We start from the raw sequence: 24,965 nt of genomic DNA on the forward strand, positions 1-24,965 counted from the left end.
TGATAAGCTATGTGATAATTTAACTTTTCCAGTAACTATCCCATCAACTGATTCCAGGTCCTCTCCTTAAACCAGTGCTGTTTCAAATCTGCATATCTAACTACATGGGTCCAAAGAGTACTATGACAGTAACAGAGCAGACATAAGATTTTATAACACTGATAAAGAAAGAGGAAAAGCTGAATGGTTAACCACTGTCTGATAACTGATCCAGTAAAAGAAGCGCGTACGGACGCAATTTTGTTTCATCTGGCTGTTACTGTCCATTAAATATAAATGCTGGCAAATAACATTTACACAGAATTTGCATTAAGAGCGAGTGAGAAGAAATAAGGCAACACCATCAAGAAAAAAAGTTCAGGTTTTATTGTGTATCGTGGCTGTAGTCCATGGTAATTGCCAGATGAGAGAAAGAGAGAAAATGTAGAGTTGGAGAAAATAACACATCAAACTTCATTTCCTCCATGATTCTTTGGTTTGCGAGAGCAAAACCTGGCATGAGAGAATGACGCATGGCAAAGTTAACAGTTGTGTATAGGAAGATAAAACTCGAGTTAACTCACGGAGGCAAGCTAAAGTAAACTCACGAGTGGCATCTAAAAACAAAGAACACAACGAGTCGGCGCTGAAGAGGCCGGACTCCGAACCTGAACATGGATCTACGAACCAGTCAACAGCAGTGCTAACAGAACTGAGTTGACAGCAGAGGAGTCAACAGTAGAGAAGAACGGGGTTAGATGGAGTAAAGAAGAGTAGAGAGCAGAGTACGAGTTAATGGCGTCGGTCAGCGGTTTGTCCATCTGGTGGCTTAAGTGTAGATATTGTAATGAGGGGCTCCCAGCGTCATGCAGATCAGCAGAGCGGCAGACAGGGGCGTCTGATTGGTCGGCCGGCTCTCAGCAAAGAAACACGTCGCAGTTCTACGGGCTGGGCTGGGCTGAAAACCCACCTGGATGAGGTTCAGTGATTGACATCTAGAATCCGGTGTTTGCTTGTTTTGTCAGACAGCGGGAGGGAGGGATGAGCGCGCTCTCTCTTCTCTCCATCCTCAACTCCTCCCTCCACACTTCATCACACAAGTGCCCGTCACCGTGGCCGCCCCTGCCCACCAGAGAGGAGATGCAGGTTAACCGAAGTTGTGAATGGCCAGCCTGAACATGTCATTGGTGCACACCCATGAGTCGTTAATGTTCTTCAGGAGGAAACTCTGATGGAAACCCATGATGAGGTCTTCATCTGCCTGCGGACACACAGACACGGGAGAAGATCAGGACAAAGTCTGATGCGCGGTCATTCAATCGTGCTCAGCTTTTAAACATTAAACGGCGGCATGGAGGGCACGTGAGGTCACAGCTAGCGACGTCTCCTTGGTTACGGCCACCGAGTGACAAAAAGTGACAGCTGAGTATGGAGATTAGCAGCATTAGTTTGAATCACAGGCTTTAATGGATCGCTGCATTAATAAGAAACAACTGGAATCCAGGCACCAAAGCTTGGTGTTTGGTTCACATTCAGTGTCAGGTAATGTATTTTTTGATGAAGTCATACTTTAAGTTACGTCCTGGAGGGCTGTCAGATAAGTTTGTTGATGTGGTTTTGGCGTAGTTACAGCCGACAGTAACTATTTCAGTCCAACAATAAAACGGAATATTTGTGATCACTCCTCACTATCCTTTTAATGTCAAACAGATGCTACAATATTATATGTCTAATGTTACTTCTCAGTAAAGCTCTTAGCATTAGCATCCCCTCATTTAGCTACATTTAACACAACTGAAATTAAATAAAACTGACTTAAACTAACTGGAATTAGTCCAATTGTCCTTAATTTGATCTGATAATCCATATTTTTCACCATGTGCCACTCATAGGGGCGTGGCCCATGGTGGCAGTGACGTCAATGCATACCCTCTATAGTAGTTATATAGTGTGGACTTCTAGAGTCAAATAATTCAAATAATGTCACCCATGTTATTTTGACTTGGGTTAAACTATCCTAATAGAGACCAATTACTATATTTGAATAATTCCCTGGGAAGTTTTCCTGTAAAGAGATTATTTGTGCACTTACTAAGAAAATTGAATGCATTTGTATTTTCGAAAACAAAAACTTTTACAAACATATTTTCAGGGTGGGATCTTTGCATCTGCATCATCTATAATCATGTACAATAGACCACTGCTTTTACTGGTGCATTTCTTGGTACATTACTCCATTAACCTGAAACCACTGGAGAGAGCAATATATGAAAACAGCGATTATAAACTCTTCAGGACATCTTAAAATTCACTTTACTGACAAACATGGTTCCACAAACGAGTTTGCAAAACTTTAAGAGTGTTACTACGGTTTGGCTGCCTCATGTCTCACCGACAAGAAAGCCCAGGAAAACAGGCTCTTCTAAGAACAAACCTTGATGAAGACATCATCTCTTAATAGAAATAGTCTGAAAAACAATATGAATATCGTTTTGGCCTTTTGAGCCTTTATTAAGAAGTTTTAAGGGGAAATACACAGAAACTAATGGGGTGAGAGAGGAGATGACATGCAGGAAAGGCTTTATCCTCAGTTTATGAGCTGTGTGCCCACCCAACTAGAGGAGCTATAGAGGTAACCCATGAATCTCTCATTTAGTTTCTAAGTCAGTGTGTAATGATTTAGCAGCCAAATTCTTGACCATGACATTCCTTAAAATGTGAATGACGGTGCAACTTACTTTTAGCTGTCCTATAACCATACTCAAGATGCAGCTGTCTGGAGTTGGCTGGTGGTCCTGCGCTGTTATACTATGCGCTATTTTTGTGAAGGGTAGACTCTGGCGCACACACATAAAGAGGAAAGATAAATGAGAGGAAAATTAATACAGATGTATCTGACAGTGGAGACATTTAGCCAAGATTCTGCCAAACCATTTGCAATGAAACGCAATTAATGTCATTCTAGGGTGAGGAAATTAAAAAAAACAGCAGCATTGATCAATAACACAAATAAGCAAGCCAAGGCACAAATAAAGACATTCGATTACTGATGGCTGCGAGTCAGATTCTTTGTGTACCTAGACTTCTAGTGAACAGGACTATAATGACGGTCACTGCACGTCTCACTAGAGCCTCACAGAGATCGGTGTATGTCAATAAGTTGGCAAATAAACTCACTGTGAGTTTCTTGACAATTGCCTCTTTTCCCTCGAACTGCTCTCCTTCCCATGTAAGGCATGATGTATCGATCTGTGGGGGGCGATGGAGAGATCACAGGAAGAGAGTGAGTTACAGAGGAAGCAACATGCAGACGAAAAGCCACGTAGCACAACTCAAGTGAAACTAGTTCCCTCTACCACCACGCACACAGAATCACTCAGAAATGTGCTGTTTGGCTATTATAATGTTCAGCTGACGTTGCAATAAAAGGTGGTAATTAGACTGGACGAGTGTTTTAGAGGAAACAAAAGTGTTTTTGTGTATTTAGCCCACGAAAATGGGATTGTCAAACAACATAACACAAGTTATTTCTTCTAGTGCTGGGTATCTCTACCACTTTCCTAAACAAATTCAATTCCAATTTGTTCCCAATTTGATTAAATATCAATTAATTCTGACACATTTCAGTTTTAAATCAATTTGACCACAAAATGTTGTCACTGTTTCCAGATTTGTGGAATTTCCACAGTATTCTATCTCTAGTTGTGCCTTTAACAGACTCTCTAGCATATGGCTTTGCTAAATCCAATCATCTTCCGGTCGGTTGGTGCTTTCAAGGTTGTAACTACTGTCATGTTTATTGCCTTAAATGTGGAGACTTATGAGGTGAGAAAGAGGAAATGTCATGTAACTAAAAATATATCCAAGGAGTTTATGATTTTTAATCACATGTTTCAACTGGAGATCTATTTGAATTGAAAAAAATATTTTCCTAAACAGCACTACAAACTACATAGAGCAAAAAACAACAACAACAACAACAACAAAAAACACGCTCATCCGAGTAGCTTCTTCAGTTCTAAGAGACTAGTGGAAAGTTGAGGTTTAAATAGGAAACTCTGTGGGTAAAACCCAACAGAAACTCACTTGACTTGTTTCTGTAAGAAAATGTTTTCTGGTTCTTACAGAAACAAGTCAAGCAAGTTTCTAAAGTCCAGTTGCTTTTTTTTAATGGATTACCACGACCTGCATGACTGAGAACCTTCACAGACATAGTGCAGGTTATATTAGAATGCATTCGTATTAATCACTGTACCTAATGAACTGGCAAGCGAGTGTAGATTCATCAGTAATCTTCTGATTTGGGCCAACAACAACCAGACCATGTCAGGTTGTGGATTATGAATCTTAAGTTGCTAACCAACAGAGACAATTTAAGATCACACACCAGGCTAGAAATTAGCCATCCTAGAGAAATTCTCTGCTCCTAAATAAATGACTAATGGCCAACTACTAAATAGTTATTTTAAATTAATATGAAGTAATTGACATAGCTTTGTAGAGCTTGGTTCACTTTGACAGGAAAGAGTTGTTTTTGTATTTTTTTCCTGGTAATGAAGCAATTTATAATAATTAAAACATGAATGAATACTAACACATTTACAGTCATGTCATACTCACATAAATGGCTCCAAGCTGCGACCTGTCAGAGTCAAACACCCGGTAGTAATGCTGCACGAAGCTGGATCCTATCTGCTCCCACAGAGGCTGGTCCATCCTGAATCACCCTGCAACACACACACTGGGAGGTCAGAAGGCAATGGGTTAGACCTACAAAAAAAAAAAAACTATCAAAACATCATTAATTTCAAGACAACTTCAAAGTCACCAGACCTCAAAAGCTATAGGATATTCTAAAGGGACACAATAGTCCCTACAGCAAACAAACTCTGCTGATGGGTTTCCACCACTCCTCAAGGACCACCCACATTCTCTGGGAAAAATATCTTGGGGATTTTTACTTCTCCATAAAGCCATTCTGTAAAGATATTTGCCATTTTCAAGTGCAATAGTTCCCATTCAACAGTGCATTTTTTTCATTCAACTTTTTTCATGAGTTTTTAACTGTATGTATATCTTGCACCTTAAATATATTCTCCATTTAATACATTTTCTTGAATCTCACTTGGATTTTTGCCTGGTCTGTGGGCATCAATGGGGATCAATACAACGTCATTTTTAAGAAGAACTTTTAATGTCATTGCACAAGTTACAACAAAATTTTGTTTGGCAGCAACCTCCAGTGACACGCTGATGTCAAGTGTTTTAAGGTAACACATATTTTAAATATAAATATTCAGAAATGTAAAAAAAAAAATAGATCACATAATCCCTGTCTAAACTCTGGTTTATGACACATATCCAGATACACTGCCTGGCCCAAAAAAAAAAAAAAAAAAAGTCGCACTAATATTTCATTGGACCACCTTTAGCGTGGATTACAGCACACATTCACTGTGGCATTGTTTCGATAACCTTCTGCAGCGTCACAAGATTTATTTCCATCCAGCGTTGCATTAATTTTTCACAAAGATCTTGTATTGATGATGCAAGAGTCTGACCATTGTGCAAAGCCTTCTCCTTTTCAATGGTGGTCTGGACTCTATAGTGGTCAATCCATGTGTTAAAATGATGGAAAAAAAAAAAGACAAGAAAAATCCATTGATGAAATAACCTGGTCATTCAGTATATCCAGGTAGTCAGCTGACCTCATTTTTTGGGCATAATGTTGGTGAACCTAGACCTGAGCAACTGCAGCAAACCCGGATCATAGCACTGCCCCAACAGGCAGCACTTCATCTGCCTCTCTTCTTACCCTGATAAGTCCAACATGAGGTTTCCCCACCATCCTTTCACTTTCATAGATTCTAACCCAATTTTAGTAGTTTCTGTTTCAATCTCCTCAGATGTTTGATGCATGCAAATGAATTGAGCCTTCTCAATCAGATATGCCTTTCTACGTGATTGTTTAAGAAGTGAGAACTACTCATTGAATCAGTTGGGGTTAAATAAGTTGTTGCTAGCTGAAAGATAATGGCCCATGCAGCAATTAACCAATAGGAGTCTCGTACCTATTTGCTTAGTTAAATCCAGGTGGCGACTTTTTTTTTTTTTTGGGCCAAGCAGTGTATAATAACGATGAAATGTATGTATGCGACATCTAATATTCATGCTGTAGCAACAAAAAAGGCGTCGGGGGCCAAAACATTCAGTTAACCCTGCAGTCACTTCCTCTGGGGAGCGTTTTATTACATTCTCGATGATGGTGACAGTTTAAAAACAAACAAAAACAGAAAATAATGGCGGAGGCATAGACGTTGGACACATTTGTTATTTTCAATTATTTGAAGTAATCCTGTGCTTGTGTTGCTGAGCATGCTGTAGCCGGTGTGCCCACCCTGGTGACTCTCTGACAGGATAATAAGTCATGTGCTCCTCCAGAGCGGCTGTTGCTGGAACAATCTTAGCGCCCTGGTCGTTAGCACCAACATCGAAACATATCAACCCGAATACCGACTCGGTAGACGTAGTTCTAGATTAACGTTGATATAATTAAAAGTAGACAACTCGAAACCAAAACACGCTAGTAACGTTAATAAGTGGAAAAGCTGGCTTTTTAAGAGAATGTATTGAACGCCAGCTAACTAGCCTGTTGGCTGTCATGTTTGCTACCTTAGCATGCGACCATACCTAGCCTTTCCCGCCAGCTAATGTTAGACGTCTGATAAATTATATCTCCTATTAGTTGACCGACTGAGTGGCTTGGCCTGGCGTTAGTTGCTAAAAATACCCCCGTCTCCTCCAAGTGTTGATGCCTCCTCTCCTTTGGGCCCCAGGGCAGTTACCCTGCATAGGCGTGCCCGACGTTAGCCCCCAAAACCGGCGCGGGAGTCGCCATTTAATAACTTGTACCGCGTCACGTTTGTTCAAATATCAGACCAAACTGTCGCTTTTTATTTCCGGGCATGCTTCCATTCACTATTTCTGGCGAGGACGCAGTAAAAACTAATAATGAAAACTTACCGCTTGCTAACGCCGAGGCCGGCTGCACGATGTCACAGTGCAGTGTCTGCTCTCTGCTGCGAGGGCACGCCACGCACAGTCGTGGACACCGCAGTGCACTCTGGGGATTGTAGTCTCTTTGTTATATATATCGTTAGCCTAATAGCGTAATTGGCCAAAGTCATTTTTTTGACTTACTGTTACAATACAGATAAATAAAAACAGTGTGCTTGATAAAAATTGTGTTTTGTCTTGTTTTCCAAAAACGTTCAAATATGACTTAGACGATTATGCTATTAGGCTAACGACACCTTCACGCCTCAAACTTTGAAAATCTTTAGTAGAAATGATTGTACAAACAGACAAAAAAGAGCTGATCTACATGTCATTTTAGAGTTTTTATTATGATCAAAGTAAGAAAATTACACTGGAAAATATTGCATAATCACACTAATTAATTTAACGCCTTGACACCACCAAGACTTCAGCTGAGATATTGTGCACATTCAATACTACCTACAAACCTTTCACAAGCACTTGTCTCTCGTAGGACCCGTCAAAAAGCACATTCAAAATAATAACAATAACAATAATAATAATTGTAAATCAATTCAGAGTCAAGTTTAATTGAATTTAATTTAAAATCTAGTTGGTTGATTGGTTGGTTGTTTTCTCATTGTTCATTTTGTGAATTAACAACAATATATATTATCTAAAACAGCACATGTCATCACGTACTTTGAATGTAAAGACAATATAATAATAATATTAACATATTTATTTCATCAGTTAAATTTTACTAAGGGAAATGCTCAAGATTAATATTGTTTATCCCTTATTTTAAGTTTATATTCACTGCTACATACAATATATACATTTGGCATGTCAGTAAATCACATACCTTGTTAATATTCAGAGTCAACAGAGGTGCAATGAACAGACATTCTAAAGAGTGATACAATTTATTTAATGTATTTTTCTGTTGAGATGGTATTCACATTCAAACTGGTGTTCTCAGATTACTGAGCACGTCTGAAACAAGCCTAAATGCGTCTGGCACCTTATCATAGACAGACACATTCATTAATCTTTTTCTCCAGACTATGGCGTATGAGGACAGAGAGGCAGACGGCTCTCTTTACTTTCCTCATGCAGACACAGTCAGATATACCACCTGCAGAGCTATCTCCTCTCAGGCTGTAACACATGCACACACATTCATGCTTACTCACATACTCATTCTTCACATTTCTTTGCAGAGCTAGCATGCACAGTCTGTTAAGGGTTTCACAGGCTATAGTGGTAGAAAATTGTGTGGCATATGAATTCAGTCAGTTTCTCAGTCCAGCCTTTGTAGTAACAGGTCTTTGTCAGACCATCCATGTTAAGGTAATTTGGCTGTAGAACAGTTTTATAAAAATAATTCACCGTCTCAACTCTGCTATTTGCTCTGACCCTGAACCTGTCTTTACTAGATTTATTTAAGACTCAGGCATCAAGTGACTGAAAGCTTTGTCCTCTGACCAGGCCCTTGTTACAACCACAGCACAGTGGCCATTCTGCTGTAAACTGAGGTTAATGTATAAATTGTAGTTTTTATAGAGCACAAACACACATGGACCTACATTCTGCGGCCGAATGTGCTGCATAGCGACAGCTGTTAAAACATGTTAAAATTAAAGCTACCTTTCATATAATGGATATTGTAATTAGAAGTTATTCCTACTTTAACCCAAGTTATGTTAAAGTTGAGTCTTGAATAAAACTGTTATAATTTAATAACTTCCATTTAGTTTAATAACACCCTTTCTCCAAAGCCATACGTATCATCTCAGTTAATTGCAGGCAGGATCAAGATAAGAAGACACATTTTGACTTTTAAATTTCAGTTTCAGACTTGCGCTGCAACTCTAGATGATTTGAGCTAAATTGCATTAATCTTGCAGTATTATTGCATATGTTCAATTGTTTAAAAATCATGTTATGGAGACAGTCGGTAAAATGTGAGTCCTGTGACTAAGATCCCACACAGAATTTTGCAAAATTTTAAGACTTCTTAATACACAATCAAGACGTCTGTGAAGGTCAGTTATCGAGGTATTAACTTAAACAAACTGAAACAAGGGGCCTGTCATCTTTAGTTTTCAGCCAGGCCCTGACTCAGAAGGTAGACTTCTACCAGAGGATGTCAAGGCACATGCTGGCCTGTATGGTGCTAAACAATCAATGGTAAAGCTTTGGTCATGGCCAGGAAGAGCTTTACAAGTAACCAGAAAGGCCTTAAAAAAAGATTGTACTGTAACATACTGGGAGCTGCTCCTAGTATCAACTTTGAGGATAAAATGTTCGCTTGCTGCCTTTTATGTCCCTTAAAGTGGTCATAATGTTATGCCACGATCGGTATACTCTACATTGCCAAATTACAATGGCAGAATTGGCCTTAGGTCAGGTGGTCACAATTTCTAACCTTCACCAGCTGAGGGAGTCTTTTGGTCACCTGCAAACTCAAGCTGTACATCACATTTAGTGTGTTATATCTCAGGTTTGGGCTCCACGTTGCTGCTGTGTGTCACACTGTGGGGTCTCTGAGGGGAGATAGCGTCATTGCTGCCGTCTGCTTCGCTTTGAGCCAAGGCCACACATTCATCTGTTTCCTGGTCTGACTTGGCCGTCCCCATTGCGACCCTATATATTCACACATGGAAAGTGTCACTTGATGCAGAAAAACAGAATCAGACATACACAATGACAGAACTATCTGAACCAGGGCTGCTGCAGATTTAAAAAGCTCTCTGAGGTAAATACTTAAGCTGTCTGAATAAAACTGACACTGCTGTATATGTGTGAGTATCTATTTATATCACCTAGACTCCTGGACAGTGAGCGTGTCGCTCTCAGGGCCTTCAGAGTTTATCAGCTCCTCTAGGTGGTTGGGCTCAACCTGGCTTTGTCCTTGAGACACGCTCTCATCCGTCTGAAAAACAACACATTGCTCATTAAAGTGAGAATTTAACATACTGTTAAAAACACTTATTCACTTTTCTTTTGGTGACAATCGAAGAGAGCATTGGTCAAACTGTCCTATCTGTGTCTCCAACAAGGCCATATGTTGAGCAAAATAAAACTGTCATTTATCTTAATCTGTTCAAATTAAGGGTTAAGGGCTTTTTTTGTTGAGAACATATTTATTAGCTTAGTAGAGACACTGATACACATTTTCACATGGTGACATTTCTAGTTTAACCATTCAGTATAACATAAAGTACCTGCACAGAGATGGAGACCTGTGTCTTGTCTTGCATGTTGCCTCTTTTGTGGAGCTCCAGCAGGGTGTCATACTCACTCTTCAGCTGATCAAAGTCACCCTCCAGAGTTTTGAACTGAAAAGTAAAAACACTGTTGTAAATAACTATGGTGAAGATATTAGGTGATAAATCATGTATACCTGTACATAGTTTGTGTGTATATGAGAGACCTGCAGTAGGGTCTGTTGGTGTTTTAGCTGCAGGGTGTCCCAGTCTCGTCGGGGTACAACATCCCAGTATTCTGCTTTCATCCTCGTGAGCTCCTCCTGGGCTTTAGTCAGGTCTCCCCGACACACCTCGAGAGCGAGCTGGAGTCCCACAGTGTCCTTAGCATCTTCTATCCCAATGGAAACAGAAATAAAGAGCGTATTTACTGTATGTTGAAGGAATTTCATAGAAAGAGTTTTTGTGTGGGATTTAAAGAGGAGTATGTCACCCGCTGTTTATGAAATGCTAAAGTGTAGCTGATAGTGTAGCTTATTTAATGGACAGACGTGAGAGCAGCATCAGTCGTCTTATTATGCTCAGCAAGAAAGTCAATAAATAAAATTATAAAACTAGTTTGTTAATCCGTTATTGTGATAGAGGCTTGTGTGTCGGTGGGAAACGTTCTGAAGGACTACAGTACAATAAGGATAGTTTTGAAGAGAGTTTTAGGCAGTGACAAATCTGCCTGTTTTTTTTCATTTGGTCTATAGACGGTCAGAAACAGAAATAGAAACAGAAACAAGGAAATTTCAAATAACTTGTTTAGCCTGAGTGACTGCCCTAACCCAGACAGTTTTAGTTTGCAATGTAGAATATTAATAAAACCAAGACATAGTCACATCTGGAGATGATGACTGTGATATTTCTCTGTCAATTTAACTAAGTGAATAAATACACTAACAGTGGTATCTCTACCTTTATTTTCATCTGCAGGATGCTCTGTCTTCGCAGATCCTCTTGTCAGCTCATTGAGCTGCAATATCAGCAACTTGCGAGCATCGCGCTCATCCCTGTACTGCAGATACTGATTGGACAGTTCTGACTGCAGGCGGTCCACCTGGAGAGGAAGGTGAGATAGAGGAATGGCAGACATGTGATAATCTACTGCTGACCTTGAACCTCAAACAAAACATGCTCTGGATAAAAGGATTTCTGAGATAACATGAAATAAATATCAAAAATACCTATGTGGAAATTATTCACACCAAGTTGCATGCTTCTAAAAGTCACATGTTTTCATAAACAAATAAATACAAAGTGGTTAGGGTACTCCTTCATAAGCATGTCACGTACCACTGCCTGCATGGACTTTTCTTTCTCTCTCATGGCCTCAATGTCCTTCAACAGTTGCTGCTTCTCCCTTTTCAAGACACCAATCTCCGCCTGCTCCTCTGACCAGCGAGCTTGAATCTTCCTGTCACATTCCTCCGTCACTAGCCTCAGATGGGATCGCAGAGGTTCCAGTTCTGTGATTCGATCCTGCTGATGCGCTGAACAGATGTGCATAAGAAAGAGCTGAAACTTTTAGGCATGAAAAAATAATTGAGTAATTAACATAATTTAGGTCCTGATTGTTTGTCTGTCATTGTGTACTATATGACTAACTGATACGAAAAGGTTTATTAGGAATAACTATATAAGAAACATTTTTAAGAAATGAACAGAGCTATAGTGACTGATTGAATGTCTGTAGTCTCTATACAAAGCTAAGCTAACACTCAAGATTCCAGCTTCCTATGAAACTGACATAAAAGGTATTAATCTTCTTATGTAATTGTCCACAAGCAAACAAATCAGTATATTGCCATAAATTATTTTTAAAAATCCATTACAATGTTAGGATGAACAAATCTGTTAATAATAATAACCCTTTCCAGTTCCACTAAGACTTCTTGAAAAATAAATTGCATTCTCATGATGGTATTTTATTTTATTTATATTTTGTATTTACCAACCTAAAGTGTTTTCATATTCCTTTTTGATAGCAGAAAGAATGGGCTGGTACGTCTTGAATGCGTTGATGAAACAACCAAAGACACCACGGTAGACCTGTAGCAAAGAAGATTGGATATGGACAGTAAGTACTCAAACTATGACAAGAAAGCATTTCTTTTGGTTATTATTAAAAATATTGCACCTGTAGTTTCAGTTCCTGAAAGTTTGGCTCGTGTGGGCTGATTATATACAGCTCCTTGTTCACAAAGTTCTCCAATTGCATCAAGAGTTGAGGCTTTCTCCCCGGGGTTGCATAAATGTAGTTGCTTCCTGTCCAGCACAACTACAGGATTTATGGCACAGATACACACAGACACGCTATGTTATGACAGCATCTTTGACATGGCCCTCAAAGTCGGGGAATAACGGCTATTTAGTCTTTCTCAAGTCATATTTATAGCAATACAAATACTTCACATATTAGTACATTTTGTTTGCTTACATTTCTTGAAGAACATGCATGGACAGAAATAGCACCAGAGCTTTCTTCTTGTGATTCCTCTGTCATCTGGACAGTGTTATTATGTTGACTCTGGTCATATGTAAGTCTAAAAAAAAAGAAATAACAAAGAACAGCTTGCGTTAACACTATTTAACACAACATGTGAGTTACAGCAATAAAAGAGCAACATTTTTGCTGCGTATTTGTATAACTCGCCTTTGTTTTTGCGACGACGTTAAAGGTGGAAATTTGATGTCTTTGTGCGGTGACATCTGTATAATCAAATAAAAAGCTCTTGCTCTTTTTAAAATAGTTGCTTTTGCTATGCCCTGCTCAAGGTTTGCTTTAGCATCACAAAGCCCAACGTTGTGACTGGGTTTCCATGGTAACGATGGACACCACAAGGAAAAAGACCCCATATAGTAGTCCCAGGCGCGCCCAACTAGTTTTCAACGGAAAAAAATAATAATATTCGAAAACATGAGCCATCAAAATAAACTAGTGCTAGTTAGAAATGTATTACCAGTTAATGTCTATTATAGGTTGCGATATGAGTTAGGGTAATGGAAATTAAAATGTGTATTTATGAACCGGCCCATTTTACACTGATCAACACTATTTTAGTTCTGGAAATAATACTTTTTATTAATACAGTCAGCTATTTTCCTTGTATCTAGCAAAAATATTATTGCTTGCTACAGTCAAAAATAAAAATATATATTATTCTTTAAATAGAGGGTATACGTTTAAAACTACATTTCCTAGCAACCACTGTCAATGAAAAGCCCTGAACCAGTGTAACTGTAGTGGAGCTCTGTAGTCATTTCTAGTGACATTTGCATAAAGGCGAGGTACAGCTGAACTACAGTACCCACACTGCATCGTTCCTGCCTACAGTACATTCTGCTGCTTATCCGGGGATGTCACACCGCTGCTATTTTCTCCCCTCAGTCCCTCTCACTCTCAGCCTACAGCTCCAGCGGACTGACACGGGGCTTTGGATAGAAAGAAACGAACAATAAGACACGAAACACGGGCCAAAAAAAGAAAATGGCAGAGCTCGGAGCGGGAAGCCTGCCGTTAGGGGATCCTGCTTTCAACTACCAGGAGCACGAGCTGAACGAGCGGCTGAAGCGGCTCTACCCGGCTGTAAACGAGGAAGAGACCCCTTTACCCCGATCTTGGAGCCCCAAGGATAAATACAGCTACATTGGCCTGTCACAGAACAACCTGAGGGTCCATTACAAAGGTTAGAGACGTGGCTCATCTACGATGGGTCTTAACGTGTAGTCATAACAGCCGAGGGTCTCAGCTCAAATCTGTCACTGCGTTGTTGCGGAGCAGGAGGGAGGAGGGGAGGGGGGGTCTCTTTCACACGCACACACACACTATGCGATTATGTTGACTGTGTATGTGTGTGTGTGTGTGTGTGCAGTCCTGGTAAATCTAGTCTGATCTGCTTCTCCTGTCCTATAACCTTGCTTTGTTTCACGAATGAGCAGAGGAATGCTCAAATGGGTGACAGCGAACTCGCTAACCCTGACAGTTGATCTCGCTACCACCACATTGAAATTCACCTTCAGCAACACGGCTCCCTTTGTTTATTTACCGATTATGGGGTTATTTGTTTTCAGTAAACCGACTGTGCGTCTTTGTGTGGTTTGTGCTGGAAGGGGGGAGACTGACAGCACTAACGACGTATAGCCAGGGGTCTGTCGATAAACTAGCTGGTGGTATTTAACGAGCATGAGCTTGCTAACACACTGCTATCTTAAGCAAATACAATTGTTAGCCTTGTGGCTAACCTGCTAACATTAGCTAAGCTAGCTGAATACAGTAGGAGAAGCAGGCTACAAGATGGACACGAGCCAAAGTTGTTGTTAACCTTGTACAATGCTGTATTGACTATAATGCTAATGCTGCAGTTGTTTATTTTTCTAACAACAACCAGCAGGAAAAATAGGATAAAATAAAATAGGCATTGTTGTTGTTTTCTCGCGTGATTTCAGCGGCTGTGTTTTCTCGAGGTGTTTTCCAGAAATATAATTTTTTCCAGCCTGGAAGCAACCGGTCCATTCAGATGTGTCTGTGTCCCGAGGATAACAACAGCCTCAGATCCACTCTCCAGCAGCCTCTGCTGTGGGAGAGAGGAGGCCTCTGCGCACCACATTAGGCCAAATGTACCAATTCTGTAACAAATCTGTGGTATCGACAGATTCTGGCATTCGAACAATAACATCCACTGGGCAGCCGAGTCAGACCTTTGTTTTGATTGCTAAAAGCTGTCAATAGGACTTTAAGTATATTTCCATATCTTAGATCAAAACAAGGTGACATCAGTGTGGGGACCTGTCCAATCCTTTCTCTGCTCTGATATTTTCCGTGAGGACAGCCCTTCAATAGCAGGAAAGCTAGTCCTGGATGTCAGGCTGTGAATAATCACTATGAACGCACTGCAAGGCCACTTTGGGCCCTGCTGGCTGTTTACATCTGTGCAGAGGATGAGAGGATGCAGGCAGGCTTGTGTAACCCATTTTGAAGTCTGGCGAATATGTTGTCACACAAATTATAAATAGCAGGGAAGGCCTGTTATTTGCTTAAATCAAGATGCTCAGGCTGATTGGAGATGGAAGCCACACATCATTTAATGCGTAATTGATCAGGTTCCTGTAGGTGAACAAAGTGAATACAGTTATACAGTCATTTTCTATGTAAGCAAGGAATGCTTACATTAATGCTGATATCTGTTAACTGGGACATTATATAGTTGTGGATGAGGCTGTTTCATCTGACCGTCCATTGTAATATCTGGTTTTAAGATCAGTGTATTCAGTCTAGAATTACCCACACAACCGTCACAGCTGTGACATCAACACAGAGTGATCTATGGCCAAAGATAATTCATGTCATTTCATGTCTAGGAAATTTAGGACATTGAGTCTTTGTGTCTGTGAAAAGTGCACAGATTAAGTGACACTGCACAATTGTTAAGGGGTGACATATAAATAGGTCTATTCTGGAGTGTGTAGGATATTTTCTCCTGCTGGTTGTTCCAGCTCCTGTTCCGTTTCCTCACCCTTGTGGATTGGATGCTATTTTGACCAGTGTGCCAATTTTCTCAGTTCAAGGCCACACAGAGTCTACCTAGACCTGATGTGCTCCGATTAATCTACCCTGGCTTGGCAACAGGATAGACACAAACAAACACTGAAAGAAACCACAGTGACTTAGCACCTATGAATACTTCACATCAGTGATGTTATTTTTAATAATATGACATTTTTGTGGTCCATAAAGTATTTCCCTGCTTAATTTAGATCCAAATATGATTTGTTACTAATAAACAATAAAACTCATACAGCTGCAAGACAGTTTGATGGTATTGATGATAAACAATCTGCAGCAAACCCTGCAGTGATTCTTTAAAAAGTATTAATATAAATCAAATTTTACTGCACCAGGGTGACTAAGCTGTTTAAGAGCCTAATTGCACAATCATGAAATAAACATGCTGCACAGTGAATTATGTCTTTGTCACCTGGAATTTTTTATTGATCTGTGACTGAATCATGTAGGTAAATAGAATGAAAGGCCTGGAGTGAAACAAATACTAAAGCATTTTGGGACTTCTTTTTTTATGTGAAGATGAGAAAAAAATTACTGTATTCTAATATGCACAAGATAAATATGAGGCTATTGCGGGTGCTGGTTAGCACAAAGGCTAGAGATAGAAGAACGGCTTGTTTGGTGAATTGAATTGAACTAACTCATTTTATCTTGTATGTTTAATTTGTACAAAAACCACAGTGTAGAAGTGGAACAGTGGGGACATTACTACTAGTGTGCTCCATCCCATGTAGATAATAAGATGCAACAGTATCATTTCATGGTCTGGTGTGAACCAGTAAATCGTTTATGATACTAGTTAACAAACTTTACTTATAATATTATATTTCCAACCATTTCATGTATTTAAAACCCATTTAGTTGAACTATGTTTATGAATTTCAAGCCTGCAGATCAGCAACCTGTAGGAATGAGGTTATTATCTGTCGGATATCTGGAGCACTGTTGCCTCACACTAGCAGCAGATAACATTTATGTCACACTGACCCGTGCAGCTGTGTGAGTGGGAACAGTATGCATTTTAGCTTCCTTTAATGTACTCTATTCAACCCCCACACCTCTAACAAACCTGCCAGAAACAAGTGGTGCCCACTGCCAAACAGCTGACTGAGGAAGTTAAAAAAAAAAAAAAAAAAAAAAATGGTGCAGCCAGAAATTGTGGAGCTCCACCAAAACCAGAACAAAACTGTAAATAGTAGGGAGTGAATATTGGACTTTTGAACTTCTCTGAGAGGATGTTGGATGCAACCTGGCAATGTTAGCTAAACTATGTCATCTGCAAAAATCTGACGTGCTGTCAGACGACTGGACATCCTCCAATCCTTGGCTGTGCCTTTAAATTCTGTCCTTGGAAAACACAAACAGAATCGATGACAAAGCACAACCTCTGACGACTTCCATCTACTGAGAAACTTTGACAGAGTGCCAGATATGAAGACAAAGGTTTTGGTCCGTTACACAAGGACCTAATTGCTCAAAGTAGCCGCCTCGGTGGCCCCTAGATCTGCCCTTTCAGGACACCTTGGACTACTCCAAGGCTGTTCCACACAGTGCTACTTAAGTGGACAGTCAAGAAGTTTGATTTATTAGCTACGTGTTCCTTGGAGTTACAGCTTAGTAGGCTTTTTCTAAGGTTTCTTGTGGCTGAATTGCATTGTTGTGCAGTGAAGCTACTGAAGGTGCAGTTACTCGTGACTGGTGATCTTTTGTATAAACTGGTGGCTTAAAATAAAACCTAACAATACTAACCATCAGTAAGTGTTGTTTCAATTGGACCAACCTTAAAAAGGTATTTTTCACATAAGCAAACGCACTTTTCATCTTCACCTACTAATTCAAAACATTTGAATACTCTGGAACTGGATTTGAGACAGATTCTTTCACGAGCATTTTCAGTAGTTCAGTTTTAAAATTCACTCACATCCAGATGCAGGCCATGTTTCTATTATTGGCTCAGATTAAAAGTCTACTAATGCTGCATTTAGTTCAGCTTGAATGTTAGAAATTCCCAAGCGCCAAAGGTGAATAATCAATATGGCTGACGGTGAGTAACTACTGTTTGTCCTAAGGCAGGTATGTTAGAAATATTTGGCATGTCAGAGAAGCTCAATTATATATTAAATATGATGATAAATGATGGCTCTATGAGGTTCACATATTACACATTATATTTTAATACAATTTAGTGATAACATTGCTCAATATAGGCTTCCACTTACAGTGTTTCAATGTTTAATGTTCTTTTTTTGTGTATGCTGCTGGGGTGCAAATTGGGTTATGAGTAACCTTTGGGAAATTTCCCAAAGCAACACAGGATTTGCAGGCAGTTTTTGTTCAGGAGTTGTGCATTGTGCAGCTGTATAGTCGGTGGTTTGATCCTCAGACTTTGTCTGTTCTCATGTCACAGTGTCTTTCAGCACGGCTGCTAAGCCCGATTGTTCCCAGTCATGAACCTGGGTCCCCTTTATGGTACACACTGAGGTGAAAGTGCTGCTCAGATGTAGTCTAATTTCAGTTTATTAACCAAGAAAGAAATGTGTAACTTGTCCCATCCTAACAGGTGCAATAAAAGTAACAAGTGAAGCAAATGTCACCAGGAGCGGTTTGAATGTGCGTTAAATGAGGTCTAAAGTGAAAACAAATGTGAATGCGTAATTGCCATCATGCCATGTCGCCTTTGCTCACAAAAAAAGGCTAAATGATTCATTATCTGTATGTAAATCAGCCACCTGTTACTTTCAGAGTGGAAAGATGGTGTACAGTTGGCCTGTTGCAGTTTGTGTGTTCAACGCGGCTTCCTACAAACAAATACAGTATTGCAACAAAGCTCCAGTTTCACCAAAACTAAAACATATTTAAATGTTGTTAAAATACTGTATTTCCTGTAAACATGTTGTACTGTGGTTGAGTTTAGGTTGCGTCTTCATCAGTTCACAGAGATTTTACAAGTGACAGGGTTAAAATATGACTTGTGGCCTTCATCTTGTGTTGCAATCACGGACCGTGGGCAGAAGGGTAGAACAGGAATATGTCATGTTTTTCATGCATGGCAAGTGTTAATACATTATACAAAGGACGCTGCTGGCCTTGAATCTTTTTACCACATCTTTTTAAACTCTAAGTAATCTTTTATTGCATTTGCACCGTTGGTATTAGATTTTTTTTCTTTGTGTAATAGCTTGTGATTTCCCCATCTGTCTCTTGGCAGAGCTGTAGTTATTCTCACCAAATAGGACATATTGTTTGACGTGTTTGATATTGTTAGAAATACCTAAATCTTTTAACATTTTTCCTACTTTCAGCATGTGTAAATAATGTGGGGCCAGTGTTAACCTCTACTACTGCATGTCTTTTAGGTGACATGTTTCTGTGTTGTAATATAGTTTAACTGGCCTGAGGGAAAACCAAACAAGGAACTACAAAGCTTTTTTACTTCCAAGTGTTTCTGTATACACACAAGTAGGTAATACATTACCTTGAATGGTGTTGCCAAATGCCCAGAGCCTTCATTTCAGTTTTTTGTTTGCTTTTAGATTTGAAAATTGTCGCAAAGCTAAAGAAATGTTAAGGTCTAGACGCATCAAATCGACAGAGTTACTATTAGCTGGGAGGCTAAGAGGCCTGCTACAAACTGTAGTACAGAGCTGACCTCTTTGTTCATTCTGACGTCGTTGTTGAAAAAATATGTATTTGTTATATATATATATATCTGTTATATATTTGTTTATTCAAATTAGATAAAACTGTAAGATGAGGAAGCATTCTGCGTGTCCATTTAACTTAAACATTAAGCTTGTAACAGCGGGTGAGATTGATCTCTTCCTCTTACTCGTTTTGCCACCAGTTCAACTTATGCTGAATTGGTTGAAAAGCTGTAGACACACCAACGCCCCGAAGCCAGAAAGCGGAAAACACATCCCTTGAATCAAAACGAGCTGAGGATTTTCTCCCACTTTATCAGTATCTCCAGCTATCTGGACAAGAACTTAACTTTTGAATATCTTTTAATTCCTGCTTACCGATATTGAACTGACATATTCTGCTACCGGTCAAAGATATAACAAGGGGTTGTGCTCGCTGATATTCTAGTAGGCAATTACGACTTTGCAACCATTTGGGCTTGAGAAGAACAGGACATTGATCATTCATGCTTGACCTCTGGACTGGTCAGACAACAGCTGACATGTGACAAAGTGTCAGAATATCATGATGACATTTTATTTATATGTAGTAGCTGACAGGGTGTAAACAGCTTTAGGACTTTTACCCTTAGTTTAAGATCCGGCAACATAAAGGATCTGCTTTGGTGGTACTCAAGCAAATGAGTGTAGCATTTTAATTCTAATTTGGGCTTGTCATTTAGGATGGTGGTGGTAGGTGTGGTTAAAAGTAGTAGCCATTTCACCTACCCATATGCAGTTGTAAAGAGACCTGTTAGCCCACTAAGGACTCGCTTTCACGAGGAGGAGCTAAAAATAGAAGGTATTAGATCAGACAATTGCGCACACATGCATACACACTCACACACACACACACACACACACACACGGCCTGCTGGTTGAACTAAAAGTTTTATGTCACTTAGAAAAGGCAGAATTGGATGTTAAAATAGTCTGGTTTCTTAAGCTTAATGCTGTTTATTTCCATATGGCATTGACCCGCTAGAATATATTCATATTTTAATAATGCAATGAAAATCAATCAGGGCCTGTACATGGTGTATCACTGTTTTGTTTTTTTCAAAAGTATTTAATTATCTTTTTTTTAAATTATTTAGTCCCTAATCATCTTTTTCTGAAAAAGTGAAAGGAACTGAATTGCTGCGTCCTGTCAATAACAAAGGAGACATTTACTCAAGTAAACAAAAAATAAAAATAATAAATGTCCTTTAAGACAATGTCATTCATTACAGCTAGAAGTGCAGTTTGAGCCTTGAAAATTGGACAAAGTACCACTGCTTTTCTATCTTTTGGTCAACTCTTAGGGCTGATGGTAGAACATTTTGCATTGTCAGCCTTAGTTTTTTTCAATGCATACCACACAGTTGTCACCAGCTGGACCCCTGTTGTTAGCTTTCCAACCGATTCGGCCTGTTCCTTGTAGCTCTTTATAGCCTCCTCCGAGCTAATGGTTGGCTGATTAGCCGGGGCAGAACATTTGTCCCAGGTAGTCGTTAGCTGTTGCCTTTTGTGATGTATTCAAATTGGAATGTGTCAAACTTTTTTACAGAGTGCAGCACTGGCTTAAGATTCAGTGGGAAGTATATTTAATTGATCATCACAAGCTTGTATATGCTTATCACAAGCTCCAAGTGTTTACCAGTCGACTGAGTGTGAGCAAAGAAGTCACAGATTGTTGTGGAGAAAGTTTGAGTAAAACAATGAAGCATAGCTTAATACATCATACAAGTTTATTAAAATCAACTAACCAGTGCTAGCATGCGTGAAACTTCAGAAATTTTGTTCTAGGAGTGTGAATATATTGACAGAAGTAGGTGATTTACCAAATCTGTAAAAATGTTGTACTTAATGTACAGGTAGTGTGACTGCTGACATAAATGTTCACTTGTTTTTAAAACGCAGTGTGTCAAAGTTAATTATAGAGCAGAACACTAATCCAAGTTTCAGTCAGCAGGATATTTAATTGATCCTGTATGTCCTGTATGTTCCCTGTCAGCTGTATGTTAGAGTTTACCACACTCATGTCTCTCTTGCACGCACAAAAAAAAAAAAACAGCAACAGCCTCAAGGTGTCTGCTGACAGCCAGCTGCTTCGTTTAAGGTTACAGCCTATCTACATTTCATACATACACACACACACACACACTCTCACTCAGAGACCTCGCAGTGACTTGTTATGTATCGTGACAGGTGATCTCAGTGAATGGTGTGATTGCATGTAACAAAAAAAAAGAGTTGCACATGCTTACAGTAGAGGCTAGATTGTGAGTGTGTGATTATACAACACACTACTGAACACGGTAGCCTCTGTCTCGCTCTCTCTCTCATGGCCCGAGGGATTGCATAAGCAGCCATCTGAATATAGGATGACGGACAGTAATGACTGCTGTGCTTGAATGTAATTGGTCCAGACACAATACATGAACCCTGTGGCCCTGTTGTTTACATCTTTACCAAAGAACATACGCTGCTTAGCCAAAAGAAAAGTTGGACGCCCCAAAAATTCGTCGGACTGACTTTAGCTTTGATTACAGCACCGATTCACTGTGGCCTTGTTTTGATAAGAAGCTTCCGCAATGACAAAGATTTATTTTCATCCAGTGTTACATTAATTTTCCACTGAGATCTTATACTGATGATTCGAGAGTCTGACCACTGCTCAAAGCCTTTTCCAGCACATCCCAGAGATTGTCAGTGGGGTTAAAGTCTGGCATATGGGGTGGCCAATCCAGTTTGGGGAGCATGTCTCATGCTCCCCAAACTACTCTTTCCCAATTTGAGCCCAATGAATACTGGCATTGTCATCTTGGAATGTGCCTGTACCATCAGAGAAGAAGGGAAAAAATCCATTGGTGGAATAACCTGGTCATTCAGTATATTCAGGTAGTCAGCTGACCTCATTCTTTGGGCATAATGTTGTTGAACCTAGACATGAGCAACTGCAGCAACCACAGATCATAGCACTGCCACCACAGGCTTGTACAGCAAGACACTAGGCATGATGGAGGCATCACTTCATCTGCATCTCTTCTTACCCTGGTGCAACCTTCACTTTTCCATTGCTCCAATCTTTATGTTCCCTAGCAAATTGAAGCGTTTTTACTAGTTAGCCTCACTATTTAGTGGATTTCTTAAGGCTTCAGTGTTCGGTGTCAATCCTTAAAGTTCCCTTTGCATGTACATGTGGAAATGTTCCCACTGTCAGTATTAAACATAGCCCTGAGTTCTGCTGTTGTTTGTCTTCTATTTGATATTAACCAAACGTTTGAGTGATCACTGACTGCAATTGATCAGATTTTTTTTCCGACCACATTTCTTTGTCCAAGACGATGGTTCCCCACCATCCTTCCAGTTTTTAATAATTTGTTGGACAGTTCTTAACCCAATTTTAATACTTTATGCTTCAGTCTCCTCCAATGTTTTCTCTACTTGGTGCATGTCAATGATTTGACCCTTCTCAGACAGATTAACATCTTTTCCACGGGATGTGTCTTTCGACATGGTTGTTTAAGAAATGAAAAGCTACTCATCGCATCAGTTGGGATTAAATAACTTGTTGCCAGCTGAAAGATAATGGCCCATGTAGTAATTATACAATAGGAGGCTCGCACCTATATGCTTAGTTAAATCCAGTTTTCAACTTTTTCTGGCCAGGCTGTGTATGTAGAGAGGAGTTAGATTCACGCACAAAAAGCAGTGCCTTAATCTCATTCTGGAAAGTATGAGCACTGGGAGAAAACAGGCCTGTTTCAGTGTAATCTGTGCCTGACTGATTAGGTTTTTATGGCTCTGTAGGTTAGAATACATTGAGTTAGGGTTAGATGTGGCCATCTGATAAGTGAATTGATAAGGCGCCCTAGAAAATGACTAAGAGCAAGTTGTATAATCACAGCCTTGGGGAAAGTGTGGATGAAAACATACTTATTAAACATAATTTATTAAATTACAGTCGATCATGGCCCTAAGATAACATTGTCACATGACTGACAATTGAGTCAGTTTTCCTATCAAACTCAGTGGCGTGGCGTGGGGAATTTTTTTTTGAGGAAACCAAGTGAGACAAAAACTCTAATCTAGGTGCTTTTTAAGAGGTGGGGGTCAGAAAAGAGTATGTTGCAGGTTGTATGTTGCTACTTCATGTAACTTCAGCCGCCATTGGCCAGCAATAATAAAGTTTAGCGCTACCAACGACCACTCAGTGCACATGTAACATTTCTTCTTCTGTGCGCGACATTATAGTTTAGGTGTTGGTCTGCCATCAGATTTTATCTATTAATAAGTTGTTGCCTTAGAGGTAGTTTTGTAAAATATTTTTTTACCAAATACTCCAAATCCCCACCCTCTGTCACAGCCCTATATTTACTAACAAGATGTCAACACAAACTTGCTAATCTCGTGTTATTTCGTCCAGTGGCTTGATGATGACAATACTATGTTTTGATTGGACAAAAAGTGTCTGGCTTCCCTTGACGCAGTTCTGACAAATCACAGGTGAGCAGTGTCATGACAGCAGCCTCGCTTGATTGGTTCATCATTCTTCTTTTTTCACCAACTCTGCTCGGCTTCCTTACGGATAAGTGTGTAATATCATATTTCGTCTTTTGCTACGTAACATTTAGAGGGGCGCTGTTTTACACATCGTAATTTGCTCAATAATTAGAGGAGAGAAATAAGGAAGAGATGACAGTGACACAACAGAGAGGAATTACCGAAACTGTTAAAGGGAGTGTTTTTATTTAAGACGATAAAAGCGAGAAAGCACAGCTTCCCTTGGCCTCCAGGAGAAAACGTCTCTGATCAAACTGATCAATCAGAATAGAAATATGTTGTCAGTCATGTGAAAAAGTGAGATCATCCCATGGAAATTGTAGGCTTTTTGTAAACACTTGATCCTCTTTGAAACAATTCCTAGAAAAAAATGGTACTTTTTGAATCATTCATTCTACTAAAATATCAATAGATTATTCAGTAGAATTGAATAGAAAGTTCTTCTAGGGAAAAAGTAAGTACTCATCTTCAGGAAACAAGTTTGCCACTTGAAGCAGAAATAACCTTTAGTTGGCACTTTGTGTTGAAGAGCAAAAAGACTGGTGAACAAAAAGTTCCTTCAGTTGCAAGATGTTTGAAGTCTCACTGGCATTCAAGTCTGATTTACCAAAAAATCCCATTCCAGTTAAACATCATTGTTTTGGACAGATGGCCTCGCATCATATTCAAGCCCTCTTTGATATTATGCAGAATTCATGGTTGAATCAGTAACTGCAAGCTGTCAGTCCCTGAGGCAGCCAAACAACCCCCAAACCATAACATGTCCACCACTATGAGTTACAGTTGGTGAGCGGTTCTTCTCTTCATCTACTCTACATCTATTGCTGTGGCTAAACACCTCAACCTTTGACTTCTGAGAACTCATAATGTCCTATACTCTATGTTCAGTGAACAGCTTTA

General features: G+C 39.6%; 3 protein-coding genes across 5 annotated transcripts in view; 1 reads left to right on the forward strand and 2 right to left on the reverse strand.

Annotated features, from left to right (window-relative positions):
- Window positions 1-343: 343 nt before the first annotated feature.
- nutf2 (nuclear transport factor 2) lies at window positions 344-7,121 on the reverse strand. Of its 3 annotated transcripts, none has more exons than XM_047597051.1 (5): window positions 7,003-7,121; window positions 4,600-4,720; window positions 3,157-3,228; window positions 2,718-2,816; window positions 344-1,240 (listed from the first exon to the last, which is right to left on the reverse strand). In XM_047597051.1, exons 2-5 carry the CDS (start codon window positions 4,693-4,695, stop codon window positions 1,127-1,129), a joined length of 381 nt encoding a protein of 126 aa, XP_047453007.1. In that variant the 5' UTR covers window positions 4,696-4,720; window positions 7,003-7,121; the 3' UTR covers window positions 344-1,126. The 3 variants fall into 3 exon arrangements, with proteins under 3 accessions (XP_047453007.1, XP_047453006.1, XP_047453008.1); XM_047597050.1 differs by having other exon boundaries at window positions 4,600-4,706; window positions 7,003-7,106; XM_047597052.1 differs by having other exon boundaries at window positions 4,600-4,749; window positions 7,003-7,087.
- A 384-nt stretch (window positions 7,122-7,505) lies between these two features.
- tsnaxip1 (translin-associated factor X interacting protein 1) lies at window positions 7,506-13,074 on the reverse strand. The gene is made up of 10 exons (XM_047596191.1): window positions 12,928-13,074; window positions 12,712-12,817; window positions 12,412-12,552; window positions 12,230-12,323; window positions 11,568-11,764; window positions 11,190-11,331; window positions 10,457-10,623; window positions 10,248-10,361; window positions 9,846-9,955; window positions 7,506-9,666 (listed from the first exon to the last, which is right to left on the reverse strand). Exons 1-10 carry the CDS (start codon window positions 12,981-12,983, stop codon window positions 9,513-9,515), a joined length of 1,281 nt encoding a protein of 426 aa, XP_047452147.1. The 5' UTR covers window positions 12,984-13,074; the 3' UTR covers window positions 7,506-9,512.
- A 496-nt stretch (window positions 13,075-13,570) lies between these two features.
- Window positions 13,571-24,965, forward strand: part of ranbp10 (RAN binding protein 10) — a 36,578-nt gene continuing 25,183 nt past the window's right edge. Inside the window, exon 1 of the mRNA XM_047596189.1 lies at window positions 13,571-13,960. Within this exon, the coding sequence (XP_047452145.1) occupies window positions 13,762-13,960 (199 nt within the window). The 5' untranslated portion in view covers window positions 13,571-13,761. The remainder of the gene's footprint in view (window positions 13,961-24,965) is intronic.

The sequence above is a fragment of the Mugil cephalus genome, chromosome 10, assembly GCF_022458985.1.
Source record: "Mugil cephalus isolate CIBA_MC_2020 chromosome 10, CIBA_Mcephalus_1.1, whole genome shotgun sequence".
Taxonomy (NCBI): Eukaryota; Metazoa; Chordata; class Actinopteri; order Mugiliformes; family Mugilidae; genus Mugil; species Mugil cephalus.

Coding starts and splice junctions, on each gene's coding strand:
- nutf2 (XM_047597051.1), bottom strand. CDS start 4,695: ATGGACCAGCCTCTGTGGGAGCAGATAGGATCCAGCTTCGTGCAGCAT. Junction 3,229..4,599: donor CGCAGCTTGGAGCCATTTAT/GTGAGTATGACA, acceptor CGCCCCCCACAG/ATCGATACATCATGCCTTAC. Junction 1,241..2,717: donor TGGTTATAGGACAGCTAAAA/GTAAGTTGCACC, acceptor GTGTGTCCGCAG/GCAGATGAAGACCTCATCAT.
- tsnaxip1 (XM_047596191.1), bottom strand. CDS start 12,983: ATGTCACCGCACAAAGACATCAAATTTCCACCTTTAACGTCGTCGCAA. Junction 12,818..12,927: donor ACGTCGTCGCAAAAACAAAG/GCGAGTTATACA, acceptor CTTTTTTTTTAG/ACTTACATATGACCAGAGTC. Junction 12,553..12,711: donor ATGCATGTTCTTCAAGAAAT/GTAAGCAAACAA, acceptor TAAATCCTGTAG/TTGTGCTGGACAGGAAGCAA.